At 43.7% G+C, this 19,975-nt stretch overlaps 2 protein-coding genes across 4 annotated transcripts in view; both read left to right on the top strand.

Annotated features, from left to right (window-relative positions):
- Positions 1-9,219: 9,219 nt before the first annotated feature.
- Positions 9,220-13,191, top strand: PTH (parathyroid hormone). The gene is given in 2 exon segments (XM_035118695.2): positions 9,220-9,305; positions 10,291-13,191. Coding segments are annotated over 2 exon segments (348 nt in total). The 3' UTR covers positions 10,553-13,191.
- A 3,342-nt stretch (positions 13,192-16,533) lies between these two features.
- Positions 16,534-19,975, top strand: part of BTBD10 (BTB domain containing 10) — a 29,760-nt gene continuing 26,318 nt past the window's right edge. For all 3 annotated transcript variants that reach the window (XM_088667590.1, XM_088667586.1, XM_088667585.1), the window contains exon 1: positions 16,534-16,642. The gene's annotated coding sequence lies outside the window, so the exon portion shown is untranslated. The remainder of the gene's footprint in view (positions 16,643-19,975) is intronic.

Here is a 19,975-nt window from a genome sequence, read left to right as displayed (position 1 = left end):
GCCTAGGAATCCCATAGATTAACACTGTAGTAGGTGAGTCTGTTTCTGGGTTCCTTCACATGGTCTGGGATGGAAAGCCTAAATTGCATATGGGGCTCTGGATCATGCCATGCATCAGGTGTAGGGAACCTCTGGCCCTCCAGATTTTGCTCAACTACAACTCCTATTTCCCCCAGCCATTAGCCATGTTTGATGGGGTGGATAGGAGCTGTAGTTCAGCAACATCTGGAGGGCCAAAGGTTGCCCACTCCTGTCGCATATAATGAGTGTTGCTCGGTGCTTAAAAGACTCAGGACACAGACATAGCATGGCACAGATTTGCAGGTGCTATTTTATTTTATTTTCCTTTTATTTGCAGATTCATACATTGCTTCACAGCCAAAAGCTACTGAACGATATGATAAGAACAGATCAAAGATGTAATAAACCAAAGCAATAAAGTCATTTCCTACAAATGCACAAAATGATGGCTCCTGTTTTGCAGAAAGCCTTCTTAAACTACAATTTGTTTAATTTATATCCTGCCCTTACAGCTTTATTTAATTTCTATTCCCCCCCTCCCACCCCCTGCCCACCACGTCAACAATGCCCATCCCATCTATTTAACAAGCAGATTATGTGGGGTCTCAGGCATGCTTTGTCATTCCTGGCCCAGAGTGTCTTTGTTGTTATTGATCACTGGGGTATGTCTCTGAGCCTAATAAGATGAAGCGCCTCTTCATGACTTTCCTTACCGGCATTCCTCTGCGCAGCTCACCAAGCCTGGGATTCTTCTCATTAAAGAGAGATGAGGTAACCATCCTTCCCCATTTAGGCTTCAAAACAGCTATGCAATGCTAGATGAATCCCCCTATGCAAGACACAAGGTGTCAGGTGATGGCATGCAGAGACGGCTGCATTCACATGTCTGTCTTCAGAACATAGCATACCCAGCACAGAGCACTGTACGGAAAATGCCTGAACTCATGCATGGTGTCTGCTTCAGAAGCAAGTTGCAGACCACCCTGCCACCCCAGATATATAATGCAAAGTCCACGCAGCAGCTACTGTATATCAATAAATATGCCCTTAGAAATCATGTCTTATTGTGACTGGTGCTGAGATTTTAGAAGGTAAGGTCTTCTGCAGAATGACCGTGGGACTCAAGGATGGGAGAGCAATTTGATCTTGATTGCATTTAAAGGCTAACCTACCTAATGCATGCATATCAGATAATATGCAAGCTGAAACACAGCCATCCTTCAAAATTCACACTTTTTTGCAATGATAGTTTTGCAGCGCAACTATCAGAGCCGTGCAATGTGTACAAAAAGGCACACACTAGGGTGAAGTGTGCCTAAAAATGCGTATATGAGTGAAAATAGCGTAGAAAAAAATGCATTCTCTTTGGGGAAATTGTTTTGCATATATTAGGAGAAATTTGTAATAAAATGCTGGTGATTTTTCATGAGGACTATTTAAAAAAGATGAGCTGACGTGGAAATGTGGAGACACATTCTCCCATCCCTACATGAGACTTAGCCTTTCTTACACAGTTTATGTTTTTCTCAATCAGAGACCATGGCTGCATTTATAGATAATGTCCACCTGATGAGAGTGACAGAATTAATAAATGCTCGGGATGGTTGGACGTTGCACAATATAAAGAGGTAGAGAATATCTTCAGAAACATTCTGATAGTGTTGTTGTTTCCAAGGGGGACAGGTGGCTCAGCATGTTCTAGAAATTTGGCCAGAGCGTTCTAGCTTGTGGGCTTCCCATAGACATTTTGCTGGCCATTGTGAGGCCATGATGCAGGACTAGAAGGGCCATTGGCCAGGTTCAGCAAGGCTTTTCTTACATTATTATCATTGTTTATTATTTATTGAATTTATATACTGCCCTATACCCAGGGGCCTCAGGGCGGTTCACAGAATATGAAACCACAAAATACATAATAAAAATAACAACAACCCACTAGACCTGCCCCACAAAAAAAAAACCAACAACACACATTTTAAAAGGCCATAGGATGTAAATCAGATCAGCTAAAGGCCTGGTTAAAAAGGAACGTTTTTGCCTGGTGCCTAAATGTGTTTAATGAAGGCACCAGGCAAACTTCCCTGGGGAGAACATTCCACAGACGGGGAGCCACTGCAGAGAAGGCCTGTTCTCATGTTGAACACCCTCTGGACCTCTCAAGGAGGAGGCACACAAAGAAAGGGCCTCAGAAGATGATCTCAGGATCCGGGTAGGTTCATATGGAAAGAGGCGGTCCTCGAGGTATTTCGGTCCTGAGCCGCTTAAGGCTTTATAAGTCGAAACCAGCACTTTGAATTCTTATTTTAACGATGTGCTGTACAGAGAGCATGGGACGAGTGTGCACATTCTAGGAGTCACCACCTGGTGGAAGGGAAACGATAGGATACATGTCATACATGCAGAAGGTCCCAGGTTCCTTTGATAGATCCAATAAAGAAGATCCAATAAAGAAGATCAGGTAGAAGGCGATATGAAAGATCTCTGTCCAAGTCTCTGGAAAGCAGCTGTCAGTCAGTTGATAATACTGGCCTGAATATTGTTAAGAGTCAACAATAGTGAGCTAAATTATTGTTGTACCTGATATGAGGTAGCTTCCTTTGTTCCTATCTGCACATAACAGAGTGGCTGGGACAACCAAGTTAGATGGGTGGGGTACAAGGAATAAAATTATTATTATTATGAGTAAGGAAAAGGAACTAGTATTTTGAATGCCCCCATTCCACTGAGATCCCTTGCCTCTTGTCTAGATGCTCCATTGATTGAAGAAGTTATTTTGAAGCTCAAAATGATCAAGAGCTGTTAATAAACAAGTACATTGTCCAAGCATGACATTTTTGTCAGGGCTGTTACAGGCACCAGGGCCCTTCTGTCAGTTTTTATCCTTCGCTGAAAGTTTCATTTGGTTGCTAGCGTTGCTCGAGAGGCACCCGAGGCTACGTCAACCTGGTTATGTTATGGACTAGGCATGCTGCTGTGGTATGTCAGAAGCCACAAATCTTGTCAATCAAATCAAGATCTAAAGGAGTTAACGGACGGTGCTTTCAGATCTCCATTGTGTCAGGAGAGAAACATTCTTTAGACACATTTAGAATGGTTGCCTCACCACAACCATCCGTGTGTCACCACTTACTCCTCCTCCCTCCTCTTTCTTGGCTGTGGCATTGTTAGCGAGCACATCTCATGCAGCTCCTGGACGTGCACAAGGGGGTCAAACCCTAATGCACTGCAGTGTAGTCTCCCGTAAGTAAATGAAAGTGTTTGCATGCTCAAAGGTAAGGAAAGGTTTTTATTGCCCTTTCTCAGCTGAAGCTGGGCGAAACAGGGGAAAAATTGTTGCAAGAGTACACATTGGATGTACCAGGAGGAATCAACATCAACGTGATTTGTCCTCTTGTATGGAATACAATACATTTTATTGCACAATCGCATGCCAGTGCATCATTCTTTTTACCAGAGCAAAGGCAGCAACATTTATTTATGCTCTGCTGCATGTCTTAAGGTCAGTGGAAGATAAGGATATGACTTTACATCTATATTTCATGTTTGGATAAACCAAAGCACACAAATAAACCTGACCAGATTGGAGTACAGATAACTGTTTGCTATTCAGTGGGGGGGGGGGGAGTGTCACACTCAGCTTTTTCTCTCAAAATGTGAGACGCCAGCATCTTCACCCTATAATTGCTGTCCTTCAGAAGTTCCTGATGCCCAGAGCTTTAAATCTGATACCCGAGGCAAGGTCGTCATTATAAAGTTATTTACAAATTTTAGATTAATAATAGTGGGTTCAAGAGATGCAATGATAAAAGATTAACTCTATCCACGCCGAAGATCTTTCTTGGAATCATAAAGTCATTGAATCTGAAAACAAAAGGTGACCGGTGAATGTCTCCTCTTCACACAGAACTTGAATTTTTGCAGTTTGACCGCCAGCTTTTCTAAATCTTTTCTTTTTCCACATCCTCAGCCTCCATATTTGTCAAACACCTGTGGTCCTGACCCACGGTCAACAGCCTTAATAATAGCCTTATTCAGAATCAATGATTGTACACTGAAATCCATGCACAAGTGGGGTCCAGGACTGTTCCCACTATCCCCACCTGATGTTGCACTTGCATGGTGGTTTGCCTCACCTGTATACACCATTGTGTTCAGAACTCCAGATCACATGGATGCCTTTGCATGTACATGTGAAAGCTTCCTTACTGCAGATGTATATAATGAACACATGGATGTCAGAGTGTGGGACAAGGCAGTGTGTGCAATGTTATGTGCAGGCCCCCATTCACGTGTTGATTCGGTGTGTCATATCATATTTATAGTATGCATTTGCTAGGCTAGTGGCTCTCAGGGCCGGCTCTAGGTAGACCCCCGGTGGCGCGGTGTGCCAGGGTGCCGGGCCAGTACTGCGCCCTGCGAGGGCGGGGGCGCCGGAGCGATCTCCGCCCCTCAGCACCAGGGCGGCCGACCTGCTCGAGACTGCCCTGGTGGCTCTGGCTCATGAACCTAATTAGACTGGTCAGGCCTCATCATCTGACCCATGAGGTCATTTTAGCCAAGCCATGCCCACTTTCCCTACACCTGATGCCATACAAGGTTTCAGATGTGGGACAGGCAAAGGCGGGTCTGGGACAAAAGGGTTTTCAGGTACTGCCAATCAGTTAATTGGTAGCACCTGCATAGGGTTGCCCTATCTGGAATACTGCAGTCGGCAGCAGTGGCCTGGCGGAAATCAGGAAAATGTCCAGGAAACTCCAGACATATGGCAGCCCATGTTGGCAGTGCCAATTTTGCCCCTTGCCCTGGCAAAAACTTTTCTGTCTGGATTTTCACTGTTTGCAATATGGCAACCCTACACCTGCATTGTGCGCGGCGCTTTGAAGTCAGCTGATGGTTGGAGTTCAAATTGCCATGCCTAAACTGTTTCATTTCAAACAATGCAGGTGAGATTGGGTCACTTGGCGCCATTGTGATGTCAAGGGATTGACAGGTGGGTGACCCCGCCCATCTGTCAAAGCTGGCCCATGAGAAGAGAGAAGGATCCAGTCAGCAGGCCAGAGCCAGTTTCTTACCTCCTTGCTAGTCCATGGGTTGCTTGAAAGAAGCAAGAGGTAACCTATCTAAATTGTCTTTACGAAGACAATCCCTTCCCAATTAGTAGTGTGCTGTAGGGGTAAGCCAAAACACTTTTCAAGTCTAATTGCTGGTGGGTGGGAGAGTGTGTATGTATGATGTCCACAACAATTTCTCCAGGTTGCAAATGTGACTATGGACCAGAAAAGCTGGTGATCCTTGCACTAGGTCAGGCATCCCCAACCTTCCGCTCTCCAGATGTTTTGGACTACAGTTCCCATCATCCCTGACCACTGGTCCTGTTAGCTAGGGATCATGGGAGTTGTAGGCCAAAACATCTGGAGGTCTGCAGGTTGGGGATGCCTGCACTAGGTACTATAAAGTAATGTAGGTAAATAAAGTAGTCATACTAGGGTAGCTCAGTTGGTAGAACATGAGACTCTTACTCTCAGGGTCATGGGTTCGAGCCCTACGTTGGCCAAAAGTTTCCTGCATTGCAGGGGGTTGGACTAGATGACTAGATGACTCTTGTGGTCCCTTGCAACTCTGCAATTCAATGGTTCCATGAAAACGTTTCTTCCTACTTCATTTACCCAGTGAGTACAAATTCATAATCATAAAGAGACAGTGACAAGTTGTTAACATCTATCATAGAAGCATATCGGTGAAAGGCTTCAAAAATCTAGCTTCGCTCAGGAAATAAGACCATCCACTTAGCAGACTTCTGCAGAATAGTCAATATGGGATCTAAGCCACAGTCTAAAAGTGGAGGTGGTGGTGGAGAATCGGTGAACTCAAAATGTTGCCTGCACAATCAAGAGATACAAATAACTCAAGCAAGTGAGCCAAGTCACCTGCCATGGTGGAAAACAAGGATTAAAAAGTTTCTCAGTTACTGAGAAAAATGTGTTCTGTTTGTACAGAACCAAGATAACCAATTTAAAGCTTTAATTCTATTGTAATTGTTAAGCTGTTGCATGGGAGGGGGAATGCTTGCTTTTAGGTGAAAAGTCTAGCTTAATAACAGTTCTACTTTATTTTTCATTGTTTCCAAAAGGAAGGAAATAAAACATTCCAACAATTGGTGTCCTCTCATCTGATTTCATAGCTTTCACAGCAAGACTTGCTTAAACTTTCACAGCAAGTTTAAGTTAAGTGTGGGTAATCCATGACGTTGTAAATTAGGCTATGGGATTGTTCCTCGCGTTGCGATTTGTACTTAAAATCAATGTTTGGTGTTACAATAGTCAGCAGGACACCTGTGTAACTTTTCCTTTTCCTGGCTTGAATAGGTTGGATTTAATGAAGTTGTGCATGCTGGTAAAAGTTTTCTGGAGCTTGGCATTTATTTTATTAGCTGTTTGTAACTCACTCACAAATGTGACTGTTTTTAGTCATCCGTGGTGTCATTAACATTTAGAGCTGATCATTAATTAATTAACCCAATGACATAATTTCTTTATAATGCATTTTTCTCCAACCCTAAGCTCAGATTCCCTAGAAGTCAAACTCTTTTGAAGTTGCCCAGGTTACTGTATTTTGCCCTCAACTTTTCTTTTCTTTCAATGCCCCATTAACAAAAGCACATGATGGGTGGTACATGAGGGTCAGGGGGTGTGTTTGGAGTGACATCAACTGAGAAAATAAAAGAGCTCCTTAGTTACTTAGAAGTCTTCTAGACCAATTAAGCAGATTTTAAATCAACTTCTGCGGAAAGCCTGCTTGAGAAACTTTGGTAAGAACTTTTTCTCTTTTCTTTTGAAAGCAATTATTTGTAGCAAAATCAAAATTGATTGTTTCATCCATTACTGGAATGTCAACAGAGGTTTTTGACTGCCAGTCTAAATTGTTTCTTTAACCAGCAGCTTCTGATATCTGTCAGGGAGACTTTTGCTAGGATTTAGAAACCTATTGTGGATCTGTTTGGATGATAGTCATATAAGATGTAACTATAGGTATTATTATGCCACAGTAGTAAAAAATATTATGCATCACAGGTATTGCTTTTAAAAAACACATTGAAAACTTTTTATTAGGCATCTTACTGCTGTTTCTTTATTCTTAGTATCACTCTCAAAATGTAAAGCTAGACTTGAAATTGGGCTCAGATTGTTTTCTTTCTGCTCGTTGCATCAGCAGCAGTAATACTGATCACTGCAGAGATTTTCGCTAGTGCTCTGTCAGTGAAACATCTAATGATCATGATGGGTTTATGCCGGCATGTAGCTTGAGCACCAGATTTTCTGTGCCTATAAACTTTATGGAGCAAATCAAAAGGAAATGTGATTTCCTTTCCAAAAGGAAGGTAGAGAAAATAAAGAGTTTGCTGCAATTTTATATATGTCACAATGAATCTCTGAGTGAGGGGGAGTTTATGGCATAAGCAAGCAAGAATCAGGTTAGAAACAAGCCTTTTGTTTGTCTGTGATGCCATTTGACAAGAAACAGGCAAGCTAATATCACTAGGCACAACCCAATGCTATTTTATGACCCAATGATTCATGAACATGCTTAAATCTCTACTATTAAAATCAGTGGGACTTGACAGGGCTTAACCTTAGCTTAATGGGATCAAGGGACACAATGCTATTAATATCTAAATTAACACAAATAGAGAATTTAGTCTGGGTAGATACCGGTATACAGTATATAGAATTCAGCATGTGATTTGTGTGGCTCACCCATCTTGGATCTCCCTCCCTGGCTACCTGGGCTGGAATGTCTCAGAGCCATCACCTTCCATGTACACTCATCATACACCAGGGAATACACCAAAATTGAGTTAAGCAGGGGTGTAATGTGTTGGTGCAATACATATATTCTCTCACTCTTTGGTGAGAGAATCCCAGCAGAGTATTAAAGTCACAAAATATGCAGCAAAGTGAAGCATGGAAATATAGGCTGTTATATCTTTAAAATGAGTTTCAAAATGCATGGGCATAGCATGGGCCGGGCAAGAGGGGCTGTTGCCTTGGGCTCATTTATTATTATTTATTATATATATATTTGGATTGCTCATTTTGCTCCTTATGCTGGGGAGAGTATGCTGGACAGATGATCCTCAGGTACAGAGCAATCATATTTTTAAGCATCTCCATGTACAGTCGTACCACTTTGGAAGTTGAGCGGAATCGGTTCCAGAAGTCTGTTCAACTTCCAAAACATCCGGAAACCAAGGTGCAGCTTCCAATTGGCTGCAGGAAGCTCCTGCAGCCAATCGGAAGCCGCGTAAGCTGCGTCGGACATTCGGGTTCCAAAGAATGTTCGTAAATGCAAACTTCCAGGTTTGCTGTGTTCAGGAGCCAAAATGTTCGAGTCGCAAGGCGTTAATCAACCAAAGTACGACTGTATATGACTTTAATCATGTGGGTGTTTTCAACAGAATCAATAAAGTATTGTGCATCTTCAAGCCCTCATGCGTGTTGCATGTCAACATCCATCAAGGGCAAGACCACTAAAATCCTCTTTATATATTTTTAAACAGGCATCCCTGTGAAAAAAAAATCACCTTAACAAAATATAATTTGAGTTGTGGTACAATTCCACAGCATTTGGTCCCTTCTTGTGGGCTTCCTATTGGCTCCTGGTTGGCCACTGTGAGAATGCTGGACTAGATGGGCCATTGGTCTGATCCAGCAGGCTCTTGTTATGTTTCTATGTTCATTGCCCATGTAGTATTTTTTGTTTTATAGAGGGTGGCTAATGAAGCAAAGGGTACTCCCCTTATATGGCTGGCATATGAATATGATGGAGAATTATTTATACTGGACAAATCTCATAATGGCTGGTTGCAATACCTAAAGTGGCTGCTTGTAATAGACAAATCACGTTTATTTTAATAAACACGAATGTTCTGTACTGTTCCCTTCAGTGTAATCTGGGGAAACTATAGGGAGAGAAACTAATAGGCTTAGCCAAGGTGTTACAAAAAGTGTGTGGGAAAGTGAAGTCGGCCCCCAGTTTGATGCTTTGTTCAAATAAGAAAAATACACCACTGTTACACAGTCTTTCGTCTGAACATCACCTTCTTGAATGCTTTGATATTTATGTACAGCATTCTAATATCTCATGTTGTCTAACTCAATCCAACCATGTGCTAACCTTCTTTCATCTCTTATAGTTAACATGACTTCAATCAGAGACATGGCTAAAAGTGCAATCATTTTATTGGCAGTCTGCTTCTTTGCCAACTCCAATGGGAAAGCTGTGATGTAAGTAGAGTATATTGCTGAATTTTTTTAGAAGATGAAAGGTGTTAATGAGCAACATATTCTAGACATGATGGGGTGGGAGCTGACTGTTGCTGCTTCTTGCTCTGATCACCTCAGTAAATTGCATGAATACTTTTTGTGAGTAAAAATCCATCATCATGGGGACCACTAGATGGACTGGAATCTTGATGAGGCCCCATTTGGTTCCAAGGAAGAGTTCCTCTTGATACAAATATAAAGGTGTAGAGGGGCCAATCAGAATTGGGGCCACAGTAGGGAGAAAAGAGTTGAAGTCCTGAAACATCCCACCAGAGTGATAATCAGGAACTACCTCCCACATGGATGCCTTTTTACTCCAATGATGATGATGATGATGATGTTAGTAAAGGAATTGCTAATCTGGTGAACCATGTCATGTCTACTGTGGCACATAGGTGCCGTTAAAGGTGTTAGCAGACTTTGCAGCCTGGGTGAATTAGATTCAAGTAATTACTTAAAGTTTCTAGAGTTCAAAAACTTTATCCATGCAGGAACTATTCACAGGATGAGTAGAGATGAGAGAGAGAGGAAAAAACAACAACAGACACCCTGTCTCAACAAGCTGGGGAAGGACAAACAAAATGGCTAAGCTTTTAGGGATGGAATTCACTTAGACAGAGAGGCTTACAAGCAAGTGCTGGTTAGATTGCTACACAAACAGTGGCATTGTGTGGTTTAAGGTAACAGATGCATTAATTACAAACCCAGGTGAAGGAAATGTATTTGCTTTTCTCCATTGAAAGGTTGGACCAGGCACCCCCAAACTTTGGCCCTCCAGATGTTTTGGACTACAATTCCCATCTTCCCTGACCACTGGGCCTCTTAGCTAGGGATCATGGGAGTTGTAGGCCAAAACATCTGGAGGGCCACAGTTTGGGGGTGCCTGGGTTGGACTGTTAATGCTATGTGGTTGTTTTAAATCCTGCCTTATTTATCTGTATTACAGGAAGAGGTCAGTGAGTGAAATGCAAATGATGCATGATTTGGGGGAACACCTGCATTCTGCACACAGGCAAAACTGGCTCCTTGAGCAATTGCAGACCGTGCACCACAACCCCCAGGCTGCAGCAGGAGAAGTGAATGCTAAGGCCCGCGAGGTTCGAAGCTGGAGGTTGCTCCCGGATGACCTGCAGGCAAAGCTGCAAAAGAAAGCAGTGGATTCTAACAAAAATTAGAGAGATGCCACCTTCAAAACAAGACTCCAGTGAGAGGGTCCATAGTGTTGTCTTTCCAGCTAAGTGCATACAGTAGTGAGCAATTAGGGCATTTTGTTATTTATTGTTTATAAAATGATGTTTAAGGGCATGTCTGCATGATGCTACTTCTTGGGGATTAGGTGTGCTTCTTCTGTACATCTCATTTCTCCTAGTGTACATGTCAGTGGGGGTTCACACACTACTTCTTCAGTTCTTCATATGGCTTACCAGGTGAATTGCAAGGCCGGTGCAAACTGAGCAGTCTACATTATTATCTTCTATTAATGGGGTAGGTGGCATGAGAGGGACCCTTACCTCTCCAAGGATATCTCCTACACTTCTCGAGTGCTCTACTACTGAGCCTGACACATTGGTCTGCTGCTGTAAGGACATGTCCAAATGAATGAAGAGCATGGGACCTGTCCCCTGGTACAGTATTGCCCAGGCCACTCATTTGGATCTGCAGATGGAGGCAACACAGACAAGCAAGTTGGATCCATTAATCCTCTGGCAGGGTAAGCTGGTGCCGGGACCCACCCTTTGCCATCTTCTATCCAGCTTGTTGAAATAATGCAGTTTGTTGCCTTCTCTTGGCAGTTAGGAAAGGGAGTGGCATGGAGAAGTCCATGCATCAATTTGGGATGTTTCTGGCAGATGGTAGCCTCCTGTATCCAGGCAGGCAGTAGCTGTGGATATCTGGTTTCACTCCCATCTCTCTTGAAGACAATAATGTGAATCAGCACAGTGTGTGTGTGTGTGTGTGTGTAAGATGGCACAAAAACATTGATTTGGAATTGTCCCCATTCTTAATACATGGTCACTGGTAAAGTTTGAATAGCTTAAGGAATTGACAATGGTTTTTATCCAGAAATGAGTAGTCCTGCAAAGGTACCATGCATTTCAGTAAGTCTCCAAATGTGCTAAACTAAGGGCTCGTCCCACCACTTTCCCATGGCACGAACAGCTGTTTGCCACTGAATCAGAACAAACGTCCATTGGTTTTTTTGTGGATTGATGTTTGTTCGGATTCAGTGGCAAACAATGGGTTTTCCCAGAGAAAGCAACGGAGACAAGCAAAAGCAGCGGAGACCTGAGTGGCCTTTCGACTGGCATCAATGCAAACTGATGAAGGTGTTTTGGGGAGATATGGGAGATTCAGTGAACTTGGATTGTTACATAAATGTGCACAGCAGAACCAAATCGGAAGGGAAGTGTGTTCTGATACCTGTAGAGTACTCTAGCTTGTAAAATATTTAAGCTCATAGGCTCAATTTAAGTTATCAGCACTTTATTTCATAAAGCCATATGGAAAGAAGCAGCACGCTCATGGAGCAGACTAAATCTAGTTTAACTGTCATTCCCTCTCCCCGGGGAACTCTGAGAACAGTAGTCAGACTCTTGTAGAGACTTCTCTTGGTGCCACACCAAATTACAGTTCTCAGGATTCTTTAGGTCAAACCATGGCAGTTAAGCTGGCATAAAACAGATATTAGTATAGATAGGACTATGTATATGGAGCGCAGTATGAGGATGTGATGTGCTGCCACATTCATTGCAAGCCCCGTGCATATTTCCTACTGCACGTACAAAGGCTTCTCCAACACCAGGGTGGATGTTTGTAGCCCTTGCTTATGCAGAGCCCAAAATGTGCCTCGGAGCACCTTACCTGCAAGTAAGTGTGCTTTGAATCAGAGCCTGGCACCCAGATCTGAAACATATTTCCCTGGGAGCCCCATTCAAGTCAAAGGAAGTACATCTACATAATTTGTGAGGCTGCCATCCTACAAATTCTTACTTAGTGGAGACTTGCTCTGAGTAAAAATGCACACAATCCTACGCTATAAGGGGGAAACATCAGAGACACACTATGGGGCAACTGCCAAAATTGATCCAGAACTGGAGATGCAGGTGATGCAAGATGTGAGACGGAGGCCATTATCTTGCAGAGTCTCAGCAGTCACAAACTTCCAGTTGAATATGTTAGTTTCTTTTTCACATGAGACCTAAGGAAGATCAGACGCTACTACTCTGCATTGGCCTAATCCAGTATGGTTGCTTTTATGTCTGTCTCACCTGTTTGTAAGTGTGGCACCTCATGCCTTTTGCAAGAGTTGGTTAATAAATAATAAATGTCAAAACACATTCGCCATTTTTAGACTAGAAATGTATTTGCAAATAGTGAGCTGACATTCATTGTATCTAGACAGCAAGGAAAATTCTGGCTCCCTTTAAATCAGTGGCAAAGCTTCAATTCAGGGTCAGAATATTATCTTGGACCCCTACTAAAGACATGTTTCTGCAAACAGACAATACATTACTACAGACCCTTGAACCTGCAGAGAACTGCATTCAAATGGCATTCCATGTGGGAGCAAGGTTCTGACATGCGATAGATAGGGTATGTTTGTGGGACTAAGACCTTAATATGCACTTTCTATTTATTATTTTGCTGTATGTTCATGTCTAACTTGCACAAATGTATCTTTATTCCTTTATATCTGTATCTTGCTAATGAATTGTCAAATAAAATGGACCAAAAGCTCTTGGACAGTAGTAGTTGAAAAGCATAAACCTTTTGTCTTTCTGTCATTATTTATACATGCACTTTCCAATAATTTCAGAAAATAAAACTATTCAGATGAACCCACAGTTAGCTGAACCAAGTTGTCATTGAGATCCATATACTACTATAGCAGCGGGGGCGGGGGGGAGATCAGTAAATTAGTTTTTACTAAGTTCCTATTCAACTCAGTGGGGATAGGTTCAACTAACTTAGGGATGACTTCATCATTGTGCTAATGTCCTCAAATTCAAGCAGGGGAAGCATTTTAGCTTGCAAGATGAAATAATCTTCCCTCTCCACCCCCTGTGAGCTGTTCTGAAGATTCTCCTGCCCCCTTCTCCGAGCCAATTTTGGTGGACATGGAAGGAGAGAAGAGGGGTGAAGTCTCGTTGTGCAAGTGGAAGTCTACTGATGGGAATCACTAGTTGAATCCCACCTTTAGTCTGGATCCATCCAGTGGCGAAGCTTCATGCTCCGGCACCGGGGGCGGAGCGCGCCGCCCGCATGGGTGTGGTGAGCGTTCTGGGGGCATGGTGTGCTGCATGCAGCGGTGTGGCGCACATTCTGGAGGTGTGCAGCCCCCACAGGGGCATGACGCACATTCTGGGGGCAGGGACAGCCGCAATGGCACCTTACCAGGATCATGCTGCCGGGTGCAGTGCGCTCCCATCGCCCCCCCTCTTCCTATGCCCCTGGATCCATCCTACTATATTTAGTCAGTAAAGCATGAGACGCCTAATCTCAGGGTCTCTGGTTCGAGCCCCACGTTGAGCAAAAGATTCCTGCATTGCAGGGGGTTGTCCTAGATGACCCTCGTGGTTCCTTCCAACTCTACGATTCTATGATTCTAACAAAGTACTTATATTAACCTGGAAACATGAGAAAAAACATTTGAGGGAGGAGCGGGGGTAACTCTGAGAGGGCAAGCTGCCCCTGTAACATGGGAAGAAAACACCAAGTGCATGATTTTCCATTTAACAGTTGCAGTTCAAGCTGTGGCCCCCTACCAGGGGTGAAAATGGTGCTCTGCTAGTCGCAATGACAAATATGCATCTGTTTGTGACCAGTCCAGTCTCAGTTGTTTAAGTTTATTGCAATCACATCATGAGTAGAACTAAGAGACAATGGAAATTTTTTACTGAGCACCACTATGTCTGTAATAACTTGCAACGCATAACATGTTCTAGCATTATATTTTGATAAGTTAACTGTGGGGTTTTGCGTAGGCAGAGAGGCGGCCTATCTGCAGTGTCTATCCTACTCCCTCCTTATTGACCTAGCCATATTTCAATTTGGTATCAAGATATGAGTTTGGCCTAACCATGCCACTTTTTTGGCCCAAACAAAACAAGATATAAAGGATAAGAATAAGAGACATCTCAACAGTCCTGCCATTAGAGGTCATTATTAGAGCTGAAAAAATAAACGTAATCATTCAAGGACTTTGCTTCCATAGTGATATTATCTTCAGGCAGAACAGACAGGTGATTAAGCTTTTCAAACAAAGCAGGAGCCCTAAAGACAAAGTCACAAGACCCATTTTTAGCTGGCTTAGTCTGCTAGCGTGTGGACCAGCATGGCTAGCATGTGGAGAAATCTTTTAAGAGTTTCACAGGGCACTTTCGGATGACAGCTCATTGTAGGATCAGTTACTTATACACACAAGTTATTCACAGCATCCATACAGCATAAATAAAAATGCCAGCAAGCATTCCCCCCCACCCCAATTTAGTTTCCCCTTACCATGGAAAATTGGATAACTAAAAATAACCTCTTTTACATCTGCAGTCACTGCTGGTGTGGCAGCTTCTTAGCATATTATTTTTGTTGAGCAGTTTGCCACCAGTGTGGTGACGTTTCAGTGTGTGGCCTCCATTGCTGCACTCCAAATTCCATTTGCTTCTCAGCTGAGCACAACCTACTCATTTTGTTTCTGGTGACACAAGCAGGCTACCTAAAGTCGCTGGTGGTTAAACCTTTGACCTTTTGCATGCAAAGCATCCATTCTACCATGAAGTTAAGTTCCCTACCAGATATATGATCTGCCCCTCCAAGTAACCATGCATTGAACTGGACTACAACTCAGAAATTAATTATGTTAGGAGTAGGAGTGGTGGTTATGTGGAACTAAGCTTTGACCTAAGGGCCCCCAGATGTTGCTGGACTACAAGTTCCATCAGCACTGATCCTTGGCAGTGCTGGCTGAGGCTAATGGGAACTGGAGTCCAACAAGACCTGTAAGTTAACAACTTGCAAAACCCCTGACGTAAGGCGTTAAGGACTTGCCCAAGAGGAGCAACTTGTTGAGCTCACACCCAGGGCTGATATTATTATTAAGGCCAACTAGATAGCCGCTAGGGCACAGACCTCAGAAGGAGCACAGTACTGACCTTTGATGGGCACAAAATAAAAATAAAAATCCTTCCAGTAGCACCTTGGAGACCAACTAAGTTTGTCATTGGTATGAGTTTTTGTGTGCATGCACACTTCTTCAAAGACCATCCTTTATGAAGTAATTCGTAGATTAGAATTAACTTGTGGGCTGCAGGAGTGATGAGGGTTTTCAACAAGTTTTGATAGATGCTACTGAGATTGCAAAGGAACTAGAAATACTACCAAACCTTTGAGAAAGAACAAGTTAGAAAGAGGAGAAAGCCATCTGTTTCTTAACACTGAAGTTAGAAAATATGTTTTTTGGGTTGGGCAGGGGATGTGTCAGTAGTTGGCCTTGCCTAGGGCGCCAAATAGCCCGGCCGCGGTCATGCTTACACCATATACGGCCCAAGAGCAATAATAATAATAGCAATAATAATATATTCATGAGTTTGACCAAACTGCGGGAGGCAGTGCAAGACAGGAGTGCCTGGCGTGCTATGGTCCATGGGGTCACGAAGAGTCGGACACGACTAAACGACTAAACAACAACAACAACAATAATATATTCATACCCCGCCCATCTGGCTGGGTTTCACCAGCCACTCTGGGCGGCTTCCAGCAAAATATTAAAAGACAATAAAATGAAATAAATGAAAGACGCGCCGTCACAATCCTCCTCTGATGCCCAGTGGGCTCTTCTCGGAGGACGACCGTCCACTTGAGCACATTCGGGAAAAGGACGGGAGGAAGGAGGAGGAGACGTCGCTGCTACCAGAGGAGCGGGGCGAGAGAAGAGAGCGCCGAGGGGCGACGATGCCGCCGCTGCAGCCACCGCTTCCTCGGAACTCGGCAGGCGCCTGCAAGAAGAGCCGGCCGCCGCGGAGCAGCCAACCCGCGCCCACCTTCCCGCGCCTCGGAGCCAAGCCTCCCGCAACAGCAGTCCTCGCGCGGTAAGCGAGCTTCGCGCTCTCCACCCGCTTCTCCCTCCCTCCCTGCTGCCAGGCGACGCCTCGCGAGCTTTCTGCGCCTACCTCTCGCGAGAGCAGGGGCAAACGACCGGCCGGGGCCTAGTAGCAGCTGCAGTAGCCGGCGGGAGGCAGTGGCGGCAACGAAGGGGAAGCGCGGCGCAGCTGGAGGAGCCCCGGCGTCGTGGGGCGCAGCAGGTGAGAGAAGTGGGAGGGCGGCGGGGGCCCCTTTAAGCTCCCCCCACGGGACTTGGTTGGGGGAGACTAGGAGCGGCCAGAGGAGCGAAGGAGGGTCGGGAAGACGGTGGTCGGCAGGCAGGACGGTGGCGGTGGCGGCCACCGGTTGTTTTCTCCCACAGAAGCGAGTCTGGGCCGGGGAAGGGTCGCGGTGGCGGCCAGGTCTGGCAGGTGGGCGCTGCTCGTCTGTGCTGGCGGAGGGTGGGTGGCAGTTACAAGGGAGGTCTATGAAATGAGAAGGGGCAGCGGTTGTTGGGAAGCCGGGTACGTGTGGTGGTGGGTGCCGCGTAGTATTAAGACATGTTTGTGCGTCTACACGCGCATACCTGACTCTCTCTGTGTATGCGTGACGCGCGTCAGATGCGTGTGCATCTGCATCTGCCTGATAAGTGCGGCAAGACAGGGGGATATCTGTTTAAAACTCACGTGGACCACAAGTAGTTGCGAGGAAGGAATGCGGGATTAAGGTGGTGGTTGTTATTATTTAATTAATTTATAGGCTGTTTACGGCGTCTTTCATGGTGATTCCCGGTTCCCAATGCCCCCTCCCTCTCCTGGTGCTCTTACTGTTTTCACCGACGGGCTTGTTGGGCGCATGGCTGCTCCGGCAGAAGTGCCTTGTCACGGGTAGCTCGCCTTTGCCCCCTTCTTTGCCACATCCTGCCCTTCTGGAAAGGTGTTGGGGGGCATTTTGGGGAAAGCCTGGGATGAGGAGGAGAAGAGGTTGTGTTGGGGGGGGGGAGAGAGAGTTTTAAGAATACAATACTCAAAAAAGTTGGACTGTTTTGAATTTTTTAACGGAAAACATAGATTTGTGGGAAAAGTTGCCTTGTAATTTCCCCAATATATGTGCTGCCTTTTTTGTGATTAATTCTGACTTTGGTGTTCTAAATACCGTAGATCAGGTTTAAAATATTTCTAATGTTTACTTGGGAAGATAAGGGATGTTGTTTGTGTCACAAATCATTTACAGTGTCGTTTGTAGTTTTAAATTTTTTTTTATTAGAGTTGGCTATCAGTACAGGAGAATGCAGTTGGGTCCAGTAATTCCAGTATCCCCATATCTGTCACATCATTCGTTCCAGACTTATCATTTATTCTTTGATCCTTTTGTCATTCATGTAACCCAGTTGCCACTCTTTTTGTTTAGTATTGTATTTCAGTATTTTGAAAAATATTTTCTAACAATACTTTTGATCTCTTGCCACATACCTTCTTTATAAATTGTTGTTGTTGGCATCCGTCTTCTGACAAAAATTAAATTCCAACAGATGATACTTAGCCAGTTTCTGTCTTTTGGAAAGGAGTTATTGGTTCACATAACAAGGTAAACCAAACCTTTGCTTAGGTGACACACTGCACTGACCTAAGGACTATGAAGGAACAAAGTGGTTACAATTTCATCTCCAGTAGCTGTATCTGAAGAAGTGTGCATGCACACGAAAGCTCATACCAAAATAAAAACTTAGTTGGTCTTTAAGGTGCTACTGAAGGAATTTTTTTATTTTATCTCCAGTAGCCTACACATTCCTGCTAAACTGTGGTTTGGCTTGTGTGTGAGTGTGGCCATTTTGTCAGTCCTTTTATTCTTGCAATGTTAAAAGTTTTAAACCATAGATACCTGTACTTAAGACATGTAAAATGTTTGAGTACTCTTCTTACATTTCAAAACAATTTGGGTATATTAATGGACTTGTTCAATTATATACATACTTAACTTAGATTTGTGTTTAGGCTGTACACTTCTTGGAAAATAATAGAAAGCTCCTCAGATTAATCTACAGCAGGGGTCCCCAAACTAAGGCCCGGGGGCCAGATGCGGCCCAATCGCCTTCTAAATCCGGCCCGCGGACAGTCCGGGAATCAGCATGTTTTTACATGAGTAGAATGTGTCCTTTTATTTAAAATGCATCTCTGGGTTATTTGTGGGGCCTGCCTGGTGTTTTTACATGAGTAGAATGCATCCTTTTATTTAAAATGCCTCTCTGGGTTATTTGTGGGGCCTGCCTGGTGTTTTTACATGAGTAGAATGTGTCCTTTTATTTAAAATGCATCTCTGGGTTATTTGTGGAGCATAGGAGTTCGTTCATATTTTTTTCCAAAATATAGTCTGGCCCCCCACAAGGTCTGAGGGGCAGTGGACCGGCCCCGTGCTGAAAAAGTTTGCTGACCCCTGATCTACAGTCATACCTTATGATACGTCCGCTGCGGGTTGTGTCTTTTCAGGTTACGGACACACCGAACCCGGAAGTCCCAGAACGGGTTACTTCTGGGTTCGGCGCGTCCGTAACCTGTGCACATGTGCAGAAGCACTAAATTGCGCTTTGCGCATGTGCAGAAGCACCGCATTGCGTCACACGCGTGCGCAGGTGTGGCGCTTCAGGGTGCAGCCTTTTCATGTTGCGGACGCACCGAACCCAGAAGTAACCTGTCTGCTCTGAGTACAACTAATATTGGTTATCACCATTAATATTTTAAAAATGTCATTCTTGTCTAAATAAAGATCTTAAGCCTCTTTAAATCTGTGTGGTGCTTCAGTGAGACACCATGTATCTTTTGTAGTATAAACATCCCGTTTTATTGTAAAACAGTTAGCACTTATGATCCTAGAATTTTACACAACAGACCTTTATGTTTTCTTCATCTGCTCTCCTTCTTCAAAACCTACGACTTCATTATTTTTCTTTCACAGAATATTTGCAGCTACTAAACTAGTATGCTTGGATCATTCTGTTTTATTTCTTTTGCATTACTTTGGAAGATGCTCCATCACAATTTTTCATTAAATTCTCTCCAGCCTCCTCCAATAATGCCCCCTTCATCATAGTAATGTAGAACAGATTTCTGGCTTTGGTAAGTAAAAGGAGAGACTTAAATCCAGACAGAAACAGGAATAAATTTATGAGAGCATTTTAATTATGTAAATATCAGTAGCAAGAATGTGATTCCTAGAGGCATTGGGCATAAAGGCATAAAATGTTCATAATTAATTCTTAAAAATACATGCTGCTATGAAATATTATTATTATTATTATTATTATTATTATTATTATTATTATTAAATTTGTTAGTCACTTTATGTTTCCTAGGGCAATCCAAAGCAACTTACAGACAAACAAGCAAGACAATAAACCCCACATAGATACAATAAAACCAAGAGGAAAATTAAATACATAAAAAAATCCCACCCACTTCTAAAAGGCCACAAATAGTTAAAGGCCTGGTTACAGAGGAAAGTTTTTGCTTGGTGCCAAAAGATATGTAGTGAAGGTGCCAGGTGAACCTCACTGGAGA

The sequence above is a fragment of the Zootoca vivipara genome, chromosome 1 (genome assembly GCF_965207765.1).
Source record: "Zootoca vivipara chromosome 1, rZooViv2.hap1.1, whole genome shotgun sequence".
NCBI lineage: Eukaryota > Metazoa > Chordata > Lepidosauria > Squamata > Lacertidae > Zootoca > Zootoca vivipara.
Note: the sequence above shows the minus strand (reverse complement) of the source record. Positions and strands in the feature narration are given on the sequence as shown.